This window comes from Oryzias melastigma, linkage group LG21, assembly GCF_002922805.2.
Source record: "Oryzias melastigma strain HK-1 linkage group LG21, ASM292280v2, whole genome shotgun sequence".
Lineage (NCBI taxonomy): Eukaryota > Metazoa > Chordata > Actinopteri > Beloniformes > Adrianichthyidae > Oryzias > Oryzias melastigma.
Genome location: NC_050532.1, coordinates 20182179 through 20194173, shown reverse-complemented (window position 1 = coordinate 20194173; position 11995 = coordinate 20182179). Strand labels below are relative to the sequence as shown.

Below are 11995 nucleotides of genomic sequence, written 5' to 3'. Positions count from 1 at the left end.
ATGGTGGGTGGTTAGAGTGCTAGAAGCCTGATCTTAGAAATATGTCATATTTGTTAATCGGACATGCAGATGAAAATAATGTTTGACAGAGTGTGACCAACACTAGCGGATCATAAATAGAGTGAAGTTCAGAAATATTCTTGGCGCAGGAGTATTATTGCATAAAGGCTATAAAGACAAGGCTTTGTTTATCTATTTATTTATTTCGTTAAGCTGTTTTGGAGCCAATGTGACAAAAAAAAAAAAAAAAAAAGAAACCGGTTCGTTGTGGAGACAGCATACCACAAGCCCACATTACTTAGCAATTGTGAGCCTGATTACTTTGTCTGCTTTTATGTAAAAATCCGAGCCGAGCTGAAGAAAAGACGCATTCAGGATTCACGAACTAATTCATATTCCTGGAAGGATTTGTAATTTGCAAAGCGCGTCAAATATCTGACAGAGGGGCACAGCCTCTTTAAAACTATGCCGTTCAAACTAGCACACAGTTTGAAAATGGTATCTATAGATTGATTAAAGTTGTAAAGATTATACATCAAAAGGAGCTCTGATTAAAGCTGTGAGATCCAACTCTTTTGTATCTCGCTTGTAATCTCCCTCACTTGGTAGAAATTGTTGTTAATGCCGAAATAATATCAATGCAAACAATATTAATAACCATGATGGGAGAAGCTGGAGTAATGTCATTTAATCAATGAAAACAAATCATGTACACCTCGCTATGCTTATCAGCAGGAGTGTGAATATTAATGTCTGGGCTTGAATCAATGTTGGGGTTGCATACATTGCCACCTGTGTTTACTCATGGTTAAGACATTTCTTTCTTTTATGTTTCTGCTGCATCCCTGAGTGCAATCGATGGAACGCTAAATAGAGATATGATACCAGCCATTAGAGCAAGTCAAAAACACCAACAAAACAGGAGTCATCGTGTTATTGTCAACTGCAAATATGGGACGTTCATATTTCAATTAACTTGGGTTTGTATTTGCTGATATTAATTAAGAGGGCTTGCAGAAGGACACAAAAGAGACAGCTTTATTGTTTCAGATTATTCTCATGAAACTAGCATTAGTATGTAGCACAACACCACCTAATTAACTGGCATGGGCGGCGAGACAAACCTTTTGATTTGTGGGAGGTAGCAGCATTGGGCAAGAAACAGATTCTTTATTTCATTATTTGATAAGAAGGCCTTTAATGAAAATATCAGCCCAGGAGCAAAGGAGTTCAACATCAGTACTTTGGTGTTGAAAGAAATTTTGCTCCGAGGTGTATTGTTGCAGGGGATGAAATATCTCCAAACTGCAGCTCATTAAATAAAATGTGAAACACACCTGGTGGGCTAATGGAGGGCAAACGTATAAGCTGTAGCGGGAGCGGAAGGGGATGTGGCAATCAAAGACAAAGCGGCGCTCGGCGCTTGTTGCGACACTCACCTCGTGTGCGTGGAGCTCATCCTGCAGTCGGCGGTGTCACGGTGAAGTATCGGTGTCACCCGGAGCATTCGAAGCATTCCAAGTCCAACGCTCGCTTTAAATTCCCTTGGCTTCAGGGGGTCAAACAGACCACGTCTCAGAACAATAATGGGGCAACTATCAGTTACATCTCTCACCTGTAATTACTGGCCACCATTAAAAGTACCTTTTGTTTTGTTTCTTTTTTTTTTCCTGAGCTGTATACTACAGCTGTGAATGCTTTTGAGACGAGTATAATGTAATCTGTGCAGCAGATATCTTTTGCTTTTGTGCATCTATCCAGGCAGTGAATGGCTGGGCCTATCGGTTACCCTCTGGAGGTGATGTATACGCTCTCCAGAACAAAGCGACAAACACATGAAGGCTATGATATGCTGCCAAATCCCACTCTCTCATTTTTCAGGGTTATTCAGCTTTTTGAAAAATAATTAGAGTATTCTTTTTCAAGGAGATGATGCTAAGATTCATGTCAAACCATACTGCTCTCTTTAAGGTAAAAGAAGAAGTCTATAACTTGAACTATTAAGCAAAGCTAAGGCCAACTGGAAATCCTTTAAGAGAGCCCACAGAAAGAAAACTAAAGCATTATATGATTTGAAGCCATGAATAAAAGTGTAAACTTTAACAAACTAATTATAACCAACTATATTTTTGCAATTTCTATTTTGGTCACTCGATTGAACACTCGATTCTGATTAACTGATGGATATGGATTAAAAAGTGATAATCCACTCCTAAAAAGAAGTTCCGGTCAAAGAGCCCAAATGGTCTATATCAGTGTTCAGGGTTCTTTAAGACAAATTTTTGCTTCATCTTCTGGACAAAAACATCCATCCATCCATATTCTTTCACTCATCCGGGACCGGGTCGTGGGGGCAGCAGTCTAAGCAAAGATGCCCAGACTTCCCTCTCCCCGGCCACTTCCTCCAGCTCTTCAGGGGGGACCCTAAGGCGTTCCCAGGCCAGCCTTGACGTTGTCGCTCCAGCGTGTCCTGAGTCTTCCCCGGGCCTCCACCCAGTGGGACATGCCCAGAACACCGAGGCGTCCTAGACCAGATCCCCAATCCACCTCAACTGGCTCCTCTCAATGTGTAGGAGAAGCGGTTCTGCTCCGAGCTCTCTCCGGGTGACTGAGCTTCTCAACCTATCTCCAAGGGAGTGCCCAGCCACCCTCCAGAGACAAAACAAGCGGTGAGAAATTAACTTTCTCTCTGAACTGATGCTTTATTTAACCTATTGCGATGATCAGCATATACATTGCTTTCCTGTAGATTCTGAGGTCGAGGTCGGTGTCGGCTCAGAAACTTGTCATGTTACCGTGAAGATGTGCCACACCACGTATCAACTAGTTAACTTTTTGTAAAAAAAAAAAGAGCCAATTCAAAAAAATAACAGGAAAAAATAACAAAAAATCGATTGAATATGTATTTATTTTGAAAGTGACTATAGTATGAGTGGGTTAATGCCCTTCGAACTGTGTATTATCAGATAATAATGCACAGTCCTACGCTTTGTATCGGATTGTTCAGGCTTCGCATTAATTTCTGATAATGCACACTTCATCTGCCATCATCCCTTACATAAGTTGCTCAAGGTTCCACTGCATAAGTTGAATAGTGTCATTTTCCTTTTCTCTAATTGTACTGACCTGTTACTCTCATAGTTTATGTTTGTTGGCTCTTTTTTTTCTATTTTCCTTAAGTTTGTGGAAAGAACAAAATTCAAATTCAATAAAAACTTTAATGACGATTAAAAAAATAAGAGGCTCTGTAGTATAAGTCGCAGAAGCAAAAAAAAAAAAAAAAACAGCATTATGAAGAAAAGAAATTGCTCCAGTCGCTCCAGAGTATATATAAATCAGTCTTTTGATGCTAAATGTATTTAAGGTTATAGGACCAAGATGGACATTTTTAAAAGGCAGAGCTTGGAAAACTAATAAATAAGCACCCTTCACTACTAATTATGCTTATTTTTTTTTTTATTTATTTATTTTTTTTGCACATACTTCTGTTGTTTTTTAGCATTGCAGTAAAAACTACAAACAACCATTGTATAGCCTACATGAGAGGTAAATCCCCAAAATGAAACACGTCGTAAACATCCACCTGCTAATCATGCTTTTCCAGAAAAAAATGTGAGCCCAATGAGAGAAAACGGCATGAGGTATAGCTACCTTGGCACAACACCGCCATTTCTTCTTCTGCATTGCTGTCTGTAGCAATTACTAATACACATACCTACAGTGCCCTCTAGTGGTGAAAAAACTAATATACTTGCCCATTGTCTTAAAAGTCACTTATGGGTCACATCTGAGCATAAAACTCACCTCAGACCAAATTATGCAAAAAAGGGAAGAAAGTGACATATATACAGAAAAAATATAGTACTAAAGTTATGTTAAAAGTTTAGAGTTTAGCTAGAAAAAATCTGCTCAGTAGAAAAAATTATACAAAAAACATTCACCACCCTCACACACACACACACACACCAACACAGTTTGACATTATCTTTAAGATGCAAAAGTTTTTATTCTGCGACTGTGATTTGTGTCACGCTGTCTACCCTGCTGTCTATCTGTGTTACCTTTTCATTTTCACGCTGACGGTTTCAAGAAGAAAGACACAGGGTTTAAATGCATCTCGCCACCAAATGCGCGTCCTTTAACAGATGTGCAACAGATAATGTCGCTCTAATCTCTGAAAGCGCTGACATTACTGTGTATTTATTGAGATAAAAAGGTCACTGCGGAATTTAAATCAGCTTTGAGTAAAAAAAAGTATCTCCCAAAGATACTTTTGTTTCGATTAAATGATTTGAACATTTTATTAGGAAAGAAAAGAATAATTTAGTATATATTTATATATATACACACATAACTGGTTTATAAAACTGTGGATAAAGAATTTATTTTCACTGTCTTATCCGTTTTGTCCACCGAATGCTAACTTTTACTGTTTTCTGTTTCAAAGGTTCGGGCATTGCATCTAAGGCCACATAGGCAAGATAATGTATCCCAGGCTAAAAAAGCGGGCAAATCACTGTGCATTAAGACTGGACTCACAAAAGGCAACAATGCCTTGCATAAACACTATTTAAAACTATTCACATGGCATTGAAGAGATGGGCGTCGACTCACTGTTGCTGCAAAGCCGGCGCATTGTGCAGAGGTGAAAAGAAGTCTAATGAACAGGAAGCCTTATTTGAGGGAGCTGACAGTAACCATACAACAGCCGCATTGTGCGCTTGCCACCAACCCTGTGGGTCTCTACATTAGGAGAAGTGATGAGAAAGTAAACCGAAAAGACACAGTGGGCCCTTGGACCCACGTAAATGCAAGCAGACAATAATGGGGGACACAAGCTGTCCCCACCTTTCCTCTGAGCTGCACGTTTGCAGGCACCGAACATCAACCGCTCTCACAGCCGAGGATAAAAGCCCCCTGGCCCGGTGGAACTTTGAAGTGGATTTGGGTTAGTTTACCACCAAAGACTGCAATTTTGGTGCAGCAGCAGTAAAATATGTCATACATTTTAAATGAAATCCAACTCTGCAGAGAGGAAAGTTGGAAACTCAAGAGTTGGCTGCACAAGGACTCTTCTTCACACTCACATTGTGCCCCCTGCCTCAGGCTTCATCAATCTTCAACAAAGGGATGACATCACCAATAAGCATGGCCTTTTATAGCTTTGAGCAATAAGCTTTATTTACTGATGAGATAAGCCCCCCTCAGCTTTTGTCTACTCTCCACTTTGTTTCTTTCTCTCGCAGCTGAAGAATCAAACGGTACTTTTGGAAGGTGGCGGAGCATGTCCAGGATTTAAAGCCGAAGCATGCAGAGAGATTTCCCCCGTTTGGAGGTTTCTCAAAGGGCCACATTAGCCAGTGTGGTTCAAAGTAGCAGGCACAGGTGAAATGAATTGAAATGCAGGCTTCTTTTTAGCCAAAATAAAAAAAAGCCTGTCGTTTTCTGGGACATTGTTTCTGCAAAGCAGGAGGAATTTATTAGAAATTTGCCTTGGAGTTGTGGCTTTTGATGCAGAGTAAGCCTGCACTTATTTCCCATCATCCCAGTAGCTTAAAGTCTCTCAAAACCCCAACCTAACATTAGTAGTGCAACAAAAACATTATTGAAGCTATCCAGCTGTACTGATCAGACAAGGAAAAAGTACATGCATCTAGTCGTCTAGAAGTGGGTGCATCAGAATGGAGTGAAACAGGCAGCTCATGGCCCTCCGATTCTAGCACCCAGCCAGGAAGGCCAAGTGGGCAAGACAGGTGGGGCTCCCACGGAAGCTGTGGACAAAGTCAACTGGGGCTCACATTTTTTGACCACATTTAAACCACGTGGGGCCCACTTGGCCTTGCTGGCTGGGCACCTACATCACAACTAACCTTTTTTCCAATCATCTGCTCCTGATTCACTATTTGAATAACGATATATTCAGAAATGCAATTTTCTGCTTAATTTATATCACCAGAACATGCTAAAAACATAATTTTCATAATGAAAAACAGCAGCCACAGTCTAGTTTTAAATACACCGCAGCCTGGATTGATAAAAATATCACCATCACCATCCATTGCATGTGTGACCTGTAATTACTGTTTGTAGTTGTGTTACTCAGCCAGTCCAGAAAGCCAAGTAGGGGTGGCCGGTAAACTGCTGAGACACCATGATACAGTGTGGCTGATTAAAGCTCACGTGGAGGAGAGGAAGTTCTCGCCATAGAGGCGCTGCTCGTTCTTAAGTTGGAAATTTGAAGTGAAGTTGTTCCCATTTTCTCTACTTTCACAAAGTCTGTCAGGAAAACTCGTCCTAACTAGGTTGTTGTGACAATATAGAAAATATAGCACCAACATATTCCGAATGGAGTGCCTATTTTTACCGGGATTAAAAGCCGTTTTCTAACACACTACAAATGTGCCATTGGTTGTTTGTTTTCCTGAGTCGGTTCAGGCCCTGGGAACTTGTCACATATTCAGTTTGCAGTCACTTTAGAAAGGCTGAGCTGAGTCTCTGGGGAATCGCTGCAGTCTACCCCCCCTCTCTACCCCAACCCCATGTCACCAGCCAGGAACAAAGCCGCCATAGTCAATTCTCCTAATTTCACTGCAGCCTGTCGAAATCCAGTTCTCCTTTTCTTCTGCTGCTCAACAAGCACGTTCTGTCGGGATCAGTCAGGTCTGAGTCGCCCACAAAAACCTGAGGCTCTCACTTCAGCGTCTCGCGGCACCGGTTTTGACACTCCCCGGCTCTTTGCCATTCAGATGCCTTCGCGACGCAATTTGTTTCCATTTGTCAAACAGCAGTGTTATCCGTCACAAAGGAAAACGCTGGCACCACAGAAAGTTAGCAGAAAACATCCCGTCCTACAACCAAATTGGGCCTGAGACTACATACTTATTTGCTCCGTAACAAAAACAACCTTAAACAATTTACAGCACTTTTCTCTTGTTACAGATACTTGTTGTGTTATTCTTTTCTCAGCTGACAATGAAGCGTGTTTTGGTGAATGCAGCAGGTATCACCCCTCCAATCTGCTCCAACCGATCACTTTTCTGCACATTTATTCAACACTGCATTGTGCTGACTCTTATTTTGTGTTTGTTTGGGATTAAACTTTATTGTGCCGACAACCAGAATTGTTTATTAAAGCTTTATCAGCAGTATCCTGACAGCAATGCATACCTATTCAGAAAAGCCTTAAAATGATGCTATTATGGGGAGAAGGTATTTGGTTAATAATACTTATTGTGCAAACTTTGTTTTCCCTATTCTGGTTGTTGGCTGTTATCCAGCGGGAAGCAAAAAGGATATATGCTACTCTGATGTAGATACTGTCATGAGCATTTCTGCCGCGGCAGCTGCCGTGCGCTCCCGATACGGTTTCCAATGCTGTCAGTGCTGTGTCAGGTGCATTAGCACCTCAGAGACCCATGAGGCTCCAGCTGCCATGTGCCGACGTCTCTCCGGGCCCTGGCCGGCAGCCTGACACCCGACACAAAGTAATCACAGATCACAGCGTTTAATCACTGAAACAAGCACTCCAGAGGACCCCCCTGTCAATATCCCACTGTCTCATTATCTGTTTGGATTGCACATCCACACTGTCAGATAAACAGAGTGGAAAATTAAGATTAAAAATATGGTAATTTCATTTCAGGCAGCAGGCTCCTCTCACTGCCCCATTATGCTATTGATTACCTCTGAATTCAATTTTTCTTTTCAATGTAAACTTTAATCTATTCGCGAGCCAAGAATCCAGCTCCCAAGGGGCTATTTGGGAGTAAGTAACCATTTAATATGACTCCGGCTTGAAGATTCATTGGCTTTAATGAATTGTGTAAATCACTCAGCTTCCAAAGGAACTGATGTCCCGCAGTTCACGACCCAAATTTGGGCTTGGTTAAATACAGCCTTTTAGAGAGCTAAGTGTTTGCTGACAAGAACGCCTGACTGTGTAATCATCTGCTCCGATCTCGTCTCTCCGGCCAAATTAAACAGCTCTTTTCTATTGGAGCAGGTCGTGAAAGAGTTAAAGCGATAAAGTGGATAGGAGCGCCACTTTCCCACTGACACCCATTTAAAAATCACTTGACTCAACGAGATAATAACCAGGTTGTTTTCTTGAACCACTAACCAATTTGTATCATCACGTTGGAGCCCGGCAGTGAAGTGTGGTAACGGCAGGATACGGGGTGAGCAAGAAACATAGTGAGTCAAGAGAAAAAAAGAAAACAATCAAGTCACATTCTCATTATATAGAAATTTAATCTTTTACAATTCGATTTTAATCCATTTTTGTTACTACAAATGGGCACAACAATGCAAGCCTTCAATGAGACTCAATTATATGACTCATGTTACTCAGACTAATTTACATTTTCTGATGCTTTAAAGGTCTGCCTTGTTTTTCTGTGTGTGTGTTTCATTGTCCAAATGCTCTAAAATTAGAACCACTAAAGTGAAAAAGCAATGACACAGCACAATTAGTGAGGATCAATATTTTGATTAAGGCACAGCAATTACAACAAACACTTGTGTCTCCTTCCAAGCCGTCTTTGTCCTAAAAAGTTGAATAGACAAAAGTCTAATAAAATACAGTTTGCCCTAAAAGGGATCATTTAAGCACCCAATAATTTATTGCACTAGAAGCAACACATTAACCCAGCAAAAAAAATATTAAATCCCCGCTGGAGATTCATTTGGCTGCTTTATTTAGAGTTTGCAGGGGTGAAAATTGTATTTGTGATACAAAACTCATTTATTTAGAGGCTCAATAGATTGGCTTTGTTGAACATACCTCTAAGAAATTTGATATAATTTGTGTAATTACTGGAAAGCTGTTCCACTATTTCTTGCACCTCCTTTGGCTTTTATGACAGCTTGAATGCTGAGAACCATAGCGCTCATTTTTGAAAACAACATTCCCTATGAATTGTGTGAAAAGATGCACCAAGACAGCTTATTTTTTTTCTTTAATAAATGATAACTGGACAGTTTTGGGATAAACTCTTTGCTTGGTGCAGATGCTTAATTTGTCCCTGAATATAAACCATCTAATTGTCTAAGACTGAGGTCACATATCCAAAATGCCACCTAAAAGCAAGTTTTTTTGCAAATTTAGTTTGCTTTTTGACATCGGTAGCCGCCTGGTTACATTTGGAGGTCGCAGTCCGGTGACAGGACTGTAGGGTGGCAGGAAGGCAGCGGCACAATAATTAACTGATAGAAGGGTCTCCACGGTCCCCAAACTCGTTTGATAATCGACTGCCACCCTCCTGCCATCCTACTGCCCCGGGCTGCCATCCTACTGCCACCTTCTGATTGTTAGAAATCGTACGGTAGCAGCGTGGGCACTCAACGAGGGCTACTGACATGGGCTGTTGACACGGGGATGGCCAGATGTGTGTCTGGTGATCCCAGCCACCGTGGGGCCAAATGGGGAGATGACATTGATACTACATAAAACTCATCATGGATGGCATTGATAGCTCCACAGCAACTCCTAGACCTGCGTATTGACCAAATGTGGTTAATGCTGAGAAGAATGCGAAGAAGACAGAACATTGTGCTTTCTTGGGAGGCATGTTGCTTAAACATGTCTAAATTTGTAAACTGATAAGACTGAATGTGAAGGATGGCCCTCTTTTTATGTATCCCAGGCTACTGGGGTGGCTAGCGGCAGGTAGTACTTGATATGGACTGGCGCCGTCCAAAGACACTTACACATTGTCCAATCAGAGCGACCCGTCCTGTGGCTGCCCAGCTGTAACCAAATTTCATTATGGCGTCATCCCCAAAACCTGGCTGCCGCCATCTACATTCATTAGTGACCACATCAACAACTTTCCAAAAATCAGGTGGAGGCATGAAATCTTGAAGATTATGCTGATGCCTCCCCATCCATCACGCAGTGGAAGTTGTATTTGTGATTGTAGGATAAAGTTTACATCTTCAACTCACTGCAACTTTCTGTGTTTACTTTTGATAGTAGATTGTGACCTGACACCTTCTCTGAACTAAGGGCGTTGCCCTTTAACTTCCTGGATTTAACCTTATTTAAAAAACAAAGTAACTGTATCAGGTTACCACTGCTCATTACACAGGTAGGACAAAGCAAATATGTTGATTAATGGCCCAACTTTTCAGCATAAATAAACCTTATTTACAGTCTTGTTAGAAAAAAACCTTTGATATAAAGTTCTTGGATTACAATTTCACTAATGTTAGGCTGGGAGAAGGTTCTTATTTTTATGTAATTTATATTATTGTAGTTTTTACCTAAAAATTTAAGCAGGATTTGTTGATCGACTGACAAATTTACAACGTTACTAGGTGAATTCAAACAACTTTAAAGTGAACTTTAGTGTTGGTAAACACATTCCCATGTCTGGGTTCATGAGATCATTCAGAGACTGTCCCAGCATGGTGAGGTTTACCATCTACTACAAGCCGCTTTCAACACTTCTTCTGTTTGTCACTCAGGTAGATGATTTTACTGTCCAACATTGGTCCGATTAAAAAAAAAAAAAAAAAAAATATGACAATAAGAATAAAATTAGAGGATCTTTTTGTTAACGTCTCCATACAAATAGGAAAAATATCAAAGCTCAGGAGAATAATCAGCCTCTCTTCCATGTTGGTTTTGGACTCACACCATCAACGCCTCACAGACCAAAGCTGAGTATCTGATGTCTCTGTCTCCAAGCAACTTTGGGACGGTATATAAGTTGGTGAATACGGAAATGCCGCTCCTCACTCTGATCACTCCTCTGAAACCATGTCAACAATCGTGAATTTGTGTTGCCACTCGCGATATAATAAAGACAACCGGATAAAGCTTTTCGGGCCCCATGTACACAGTTTCAATTCTAATATGATCCGATTAAAGACTTTTTGCACATGTACACGCAGCTATTGACTTTACATTGAAATAGGATTCCCCTGACACAGGAATCGTGCTTGGTGTGAACGCAGCTGTAACACTTCTATTTTCTTTTGATTAGTATCTTTTTCTTGTATTTTTTTTTCTTTTTTTTAAAGCCCTTTTAAGTGCCCCCCTGTTTATGCATACATGTTTTCCAAGGTCTGTCCAACAAATTAAAAAAACTAAACAACTGAATGAAATGACATTATTACCATGCTGCCGAATTTCACTTAGGTGGGTTGTTTTTTCATCTTTTCAATTCACTGGAACTGAAAATCATTTTTATGGAGTCATTTTTTTGTCAGTTTTCCATACAAAAGACTTCAGACATTTGGAAATCTGTACAGGTTTGTGGCTTAATCACCTATTACTATTTTCAGACATGTGACAATGCTTAGCACTGTAACTTTTAAAAGTGAGAATTGATTTATATTTGTTTTTTTTTAAGTAAAATTGTTAAACATTTTCGACTGTTCTTCATTAAATATTCAGTAAGGTAAGCAACAGCAGTTTTTTCTCAACAAACACCAGTACTTACCACATTTCTAACTAAACCATAATTTGTTAATTAGGTAAATTTGATTTTTGCCATTTGAGTGTTAAGAGATTTTCTGCATAAATCAGTTTCTGTTTGTCTTTGTGGTAAAGCGTTCGGTCTGTGGTGGCTACAGGATCACATCAGCTCTCCAAACCATCAAAGCGAAGTCTCAAAGATGACACGGATGTCCTTGGCGGAGCACGCCTCAGTCAGCTGCTTTTTGTTCATGTACACCTGAAAACAGATCAGGGCAGCAGTGTCACATCACACAATACAAGCACAGTATCCAATCTGAGCTGCGATCTGTCGAGGTGTGACTCATGACAGATCCAGTCAGAGCACGGTGAAGCGTGCAAAAGTGGCTTACTTACCCCTAATAGGCAACTGTGAAATCCGAGGGAGAAAGTTTTCGGAGATAATCACGGAAATTAATTGTAGAGTTGTGCACAAACTGGATTACACGTTTGCTCAACTGCAACCGCACGTGTTCTCCCTCAAAAAGGCTCAGACAGATTGAAAATTTCAGGAAAGAAAGTTTGCTCCAAAAA

General features: G+C 40.6%; 1 protein-coding gene across 1 annotated transcript in view; it reads right to left on the bottom strand.

The window, feature by feature from the left end:
* Nucleotides 1-8230: 8230 nt before the first annotated feature.
* The window catches only part of abcc4 (ATP-binding cassette, sub-family C (CFTR/MRP), member 4), a 46814-nt gene continuing 43049 nt past the window's right edge, over nucleotides 8231-11995 (bottom strand). Inside the window, exon 31 of the mRNA XM_036209691.1 lies at nucleotides 8231-11681. Within this exon, the coding sequence (XP_036065584.1) occupies nucleotides 11604-11681 (78 nt within the window). The 3' untranslated portion in view covers nucleotides 8231-11603. The remainder of the gene's footprint in view (nucleotides 11682-11995) is intronic.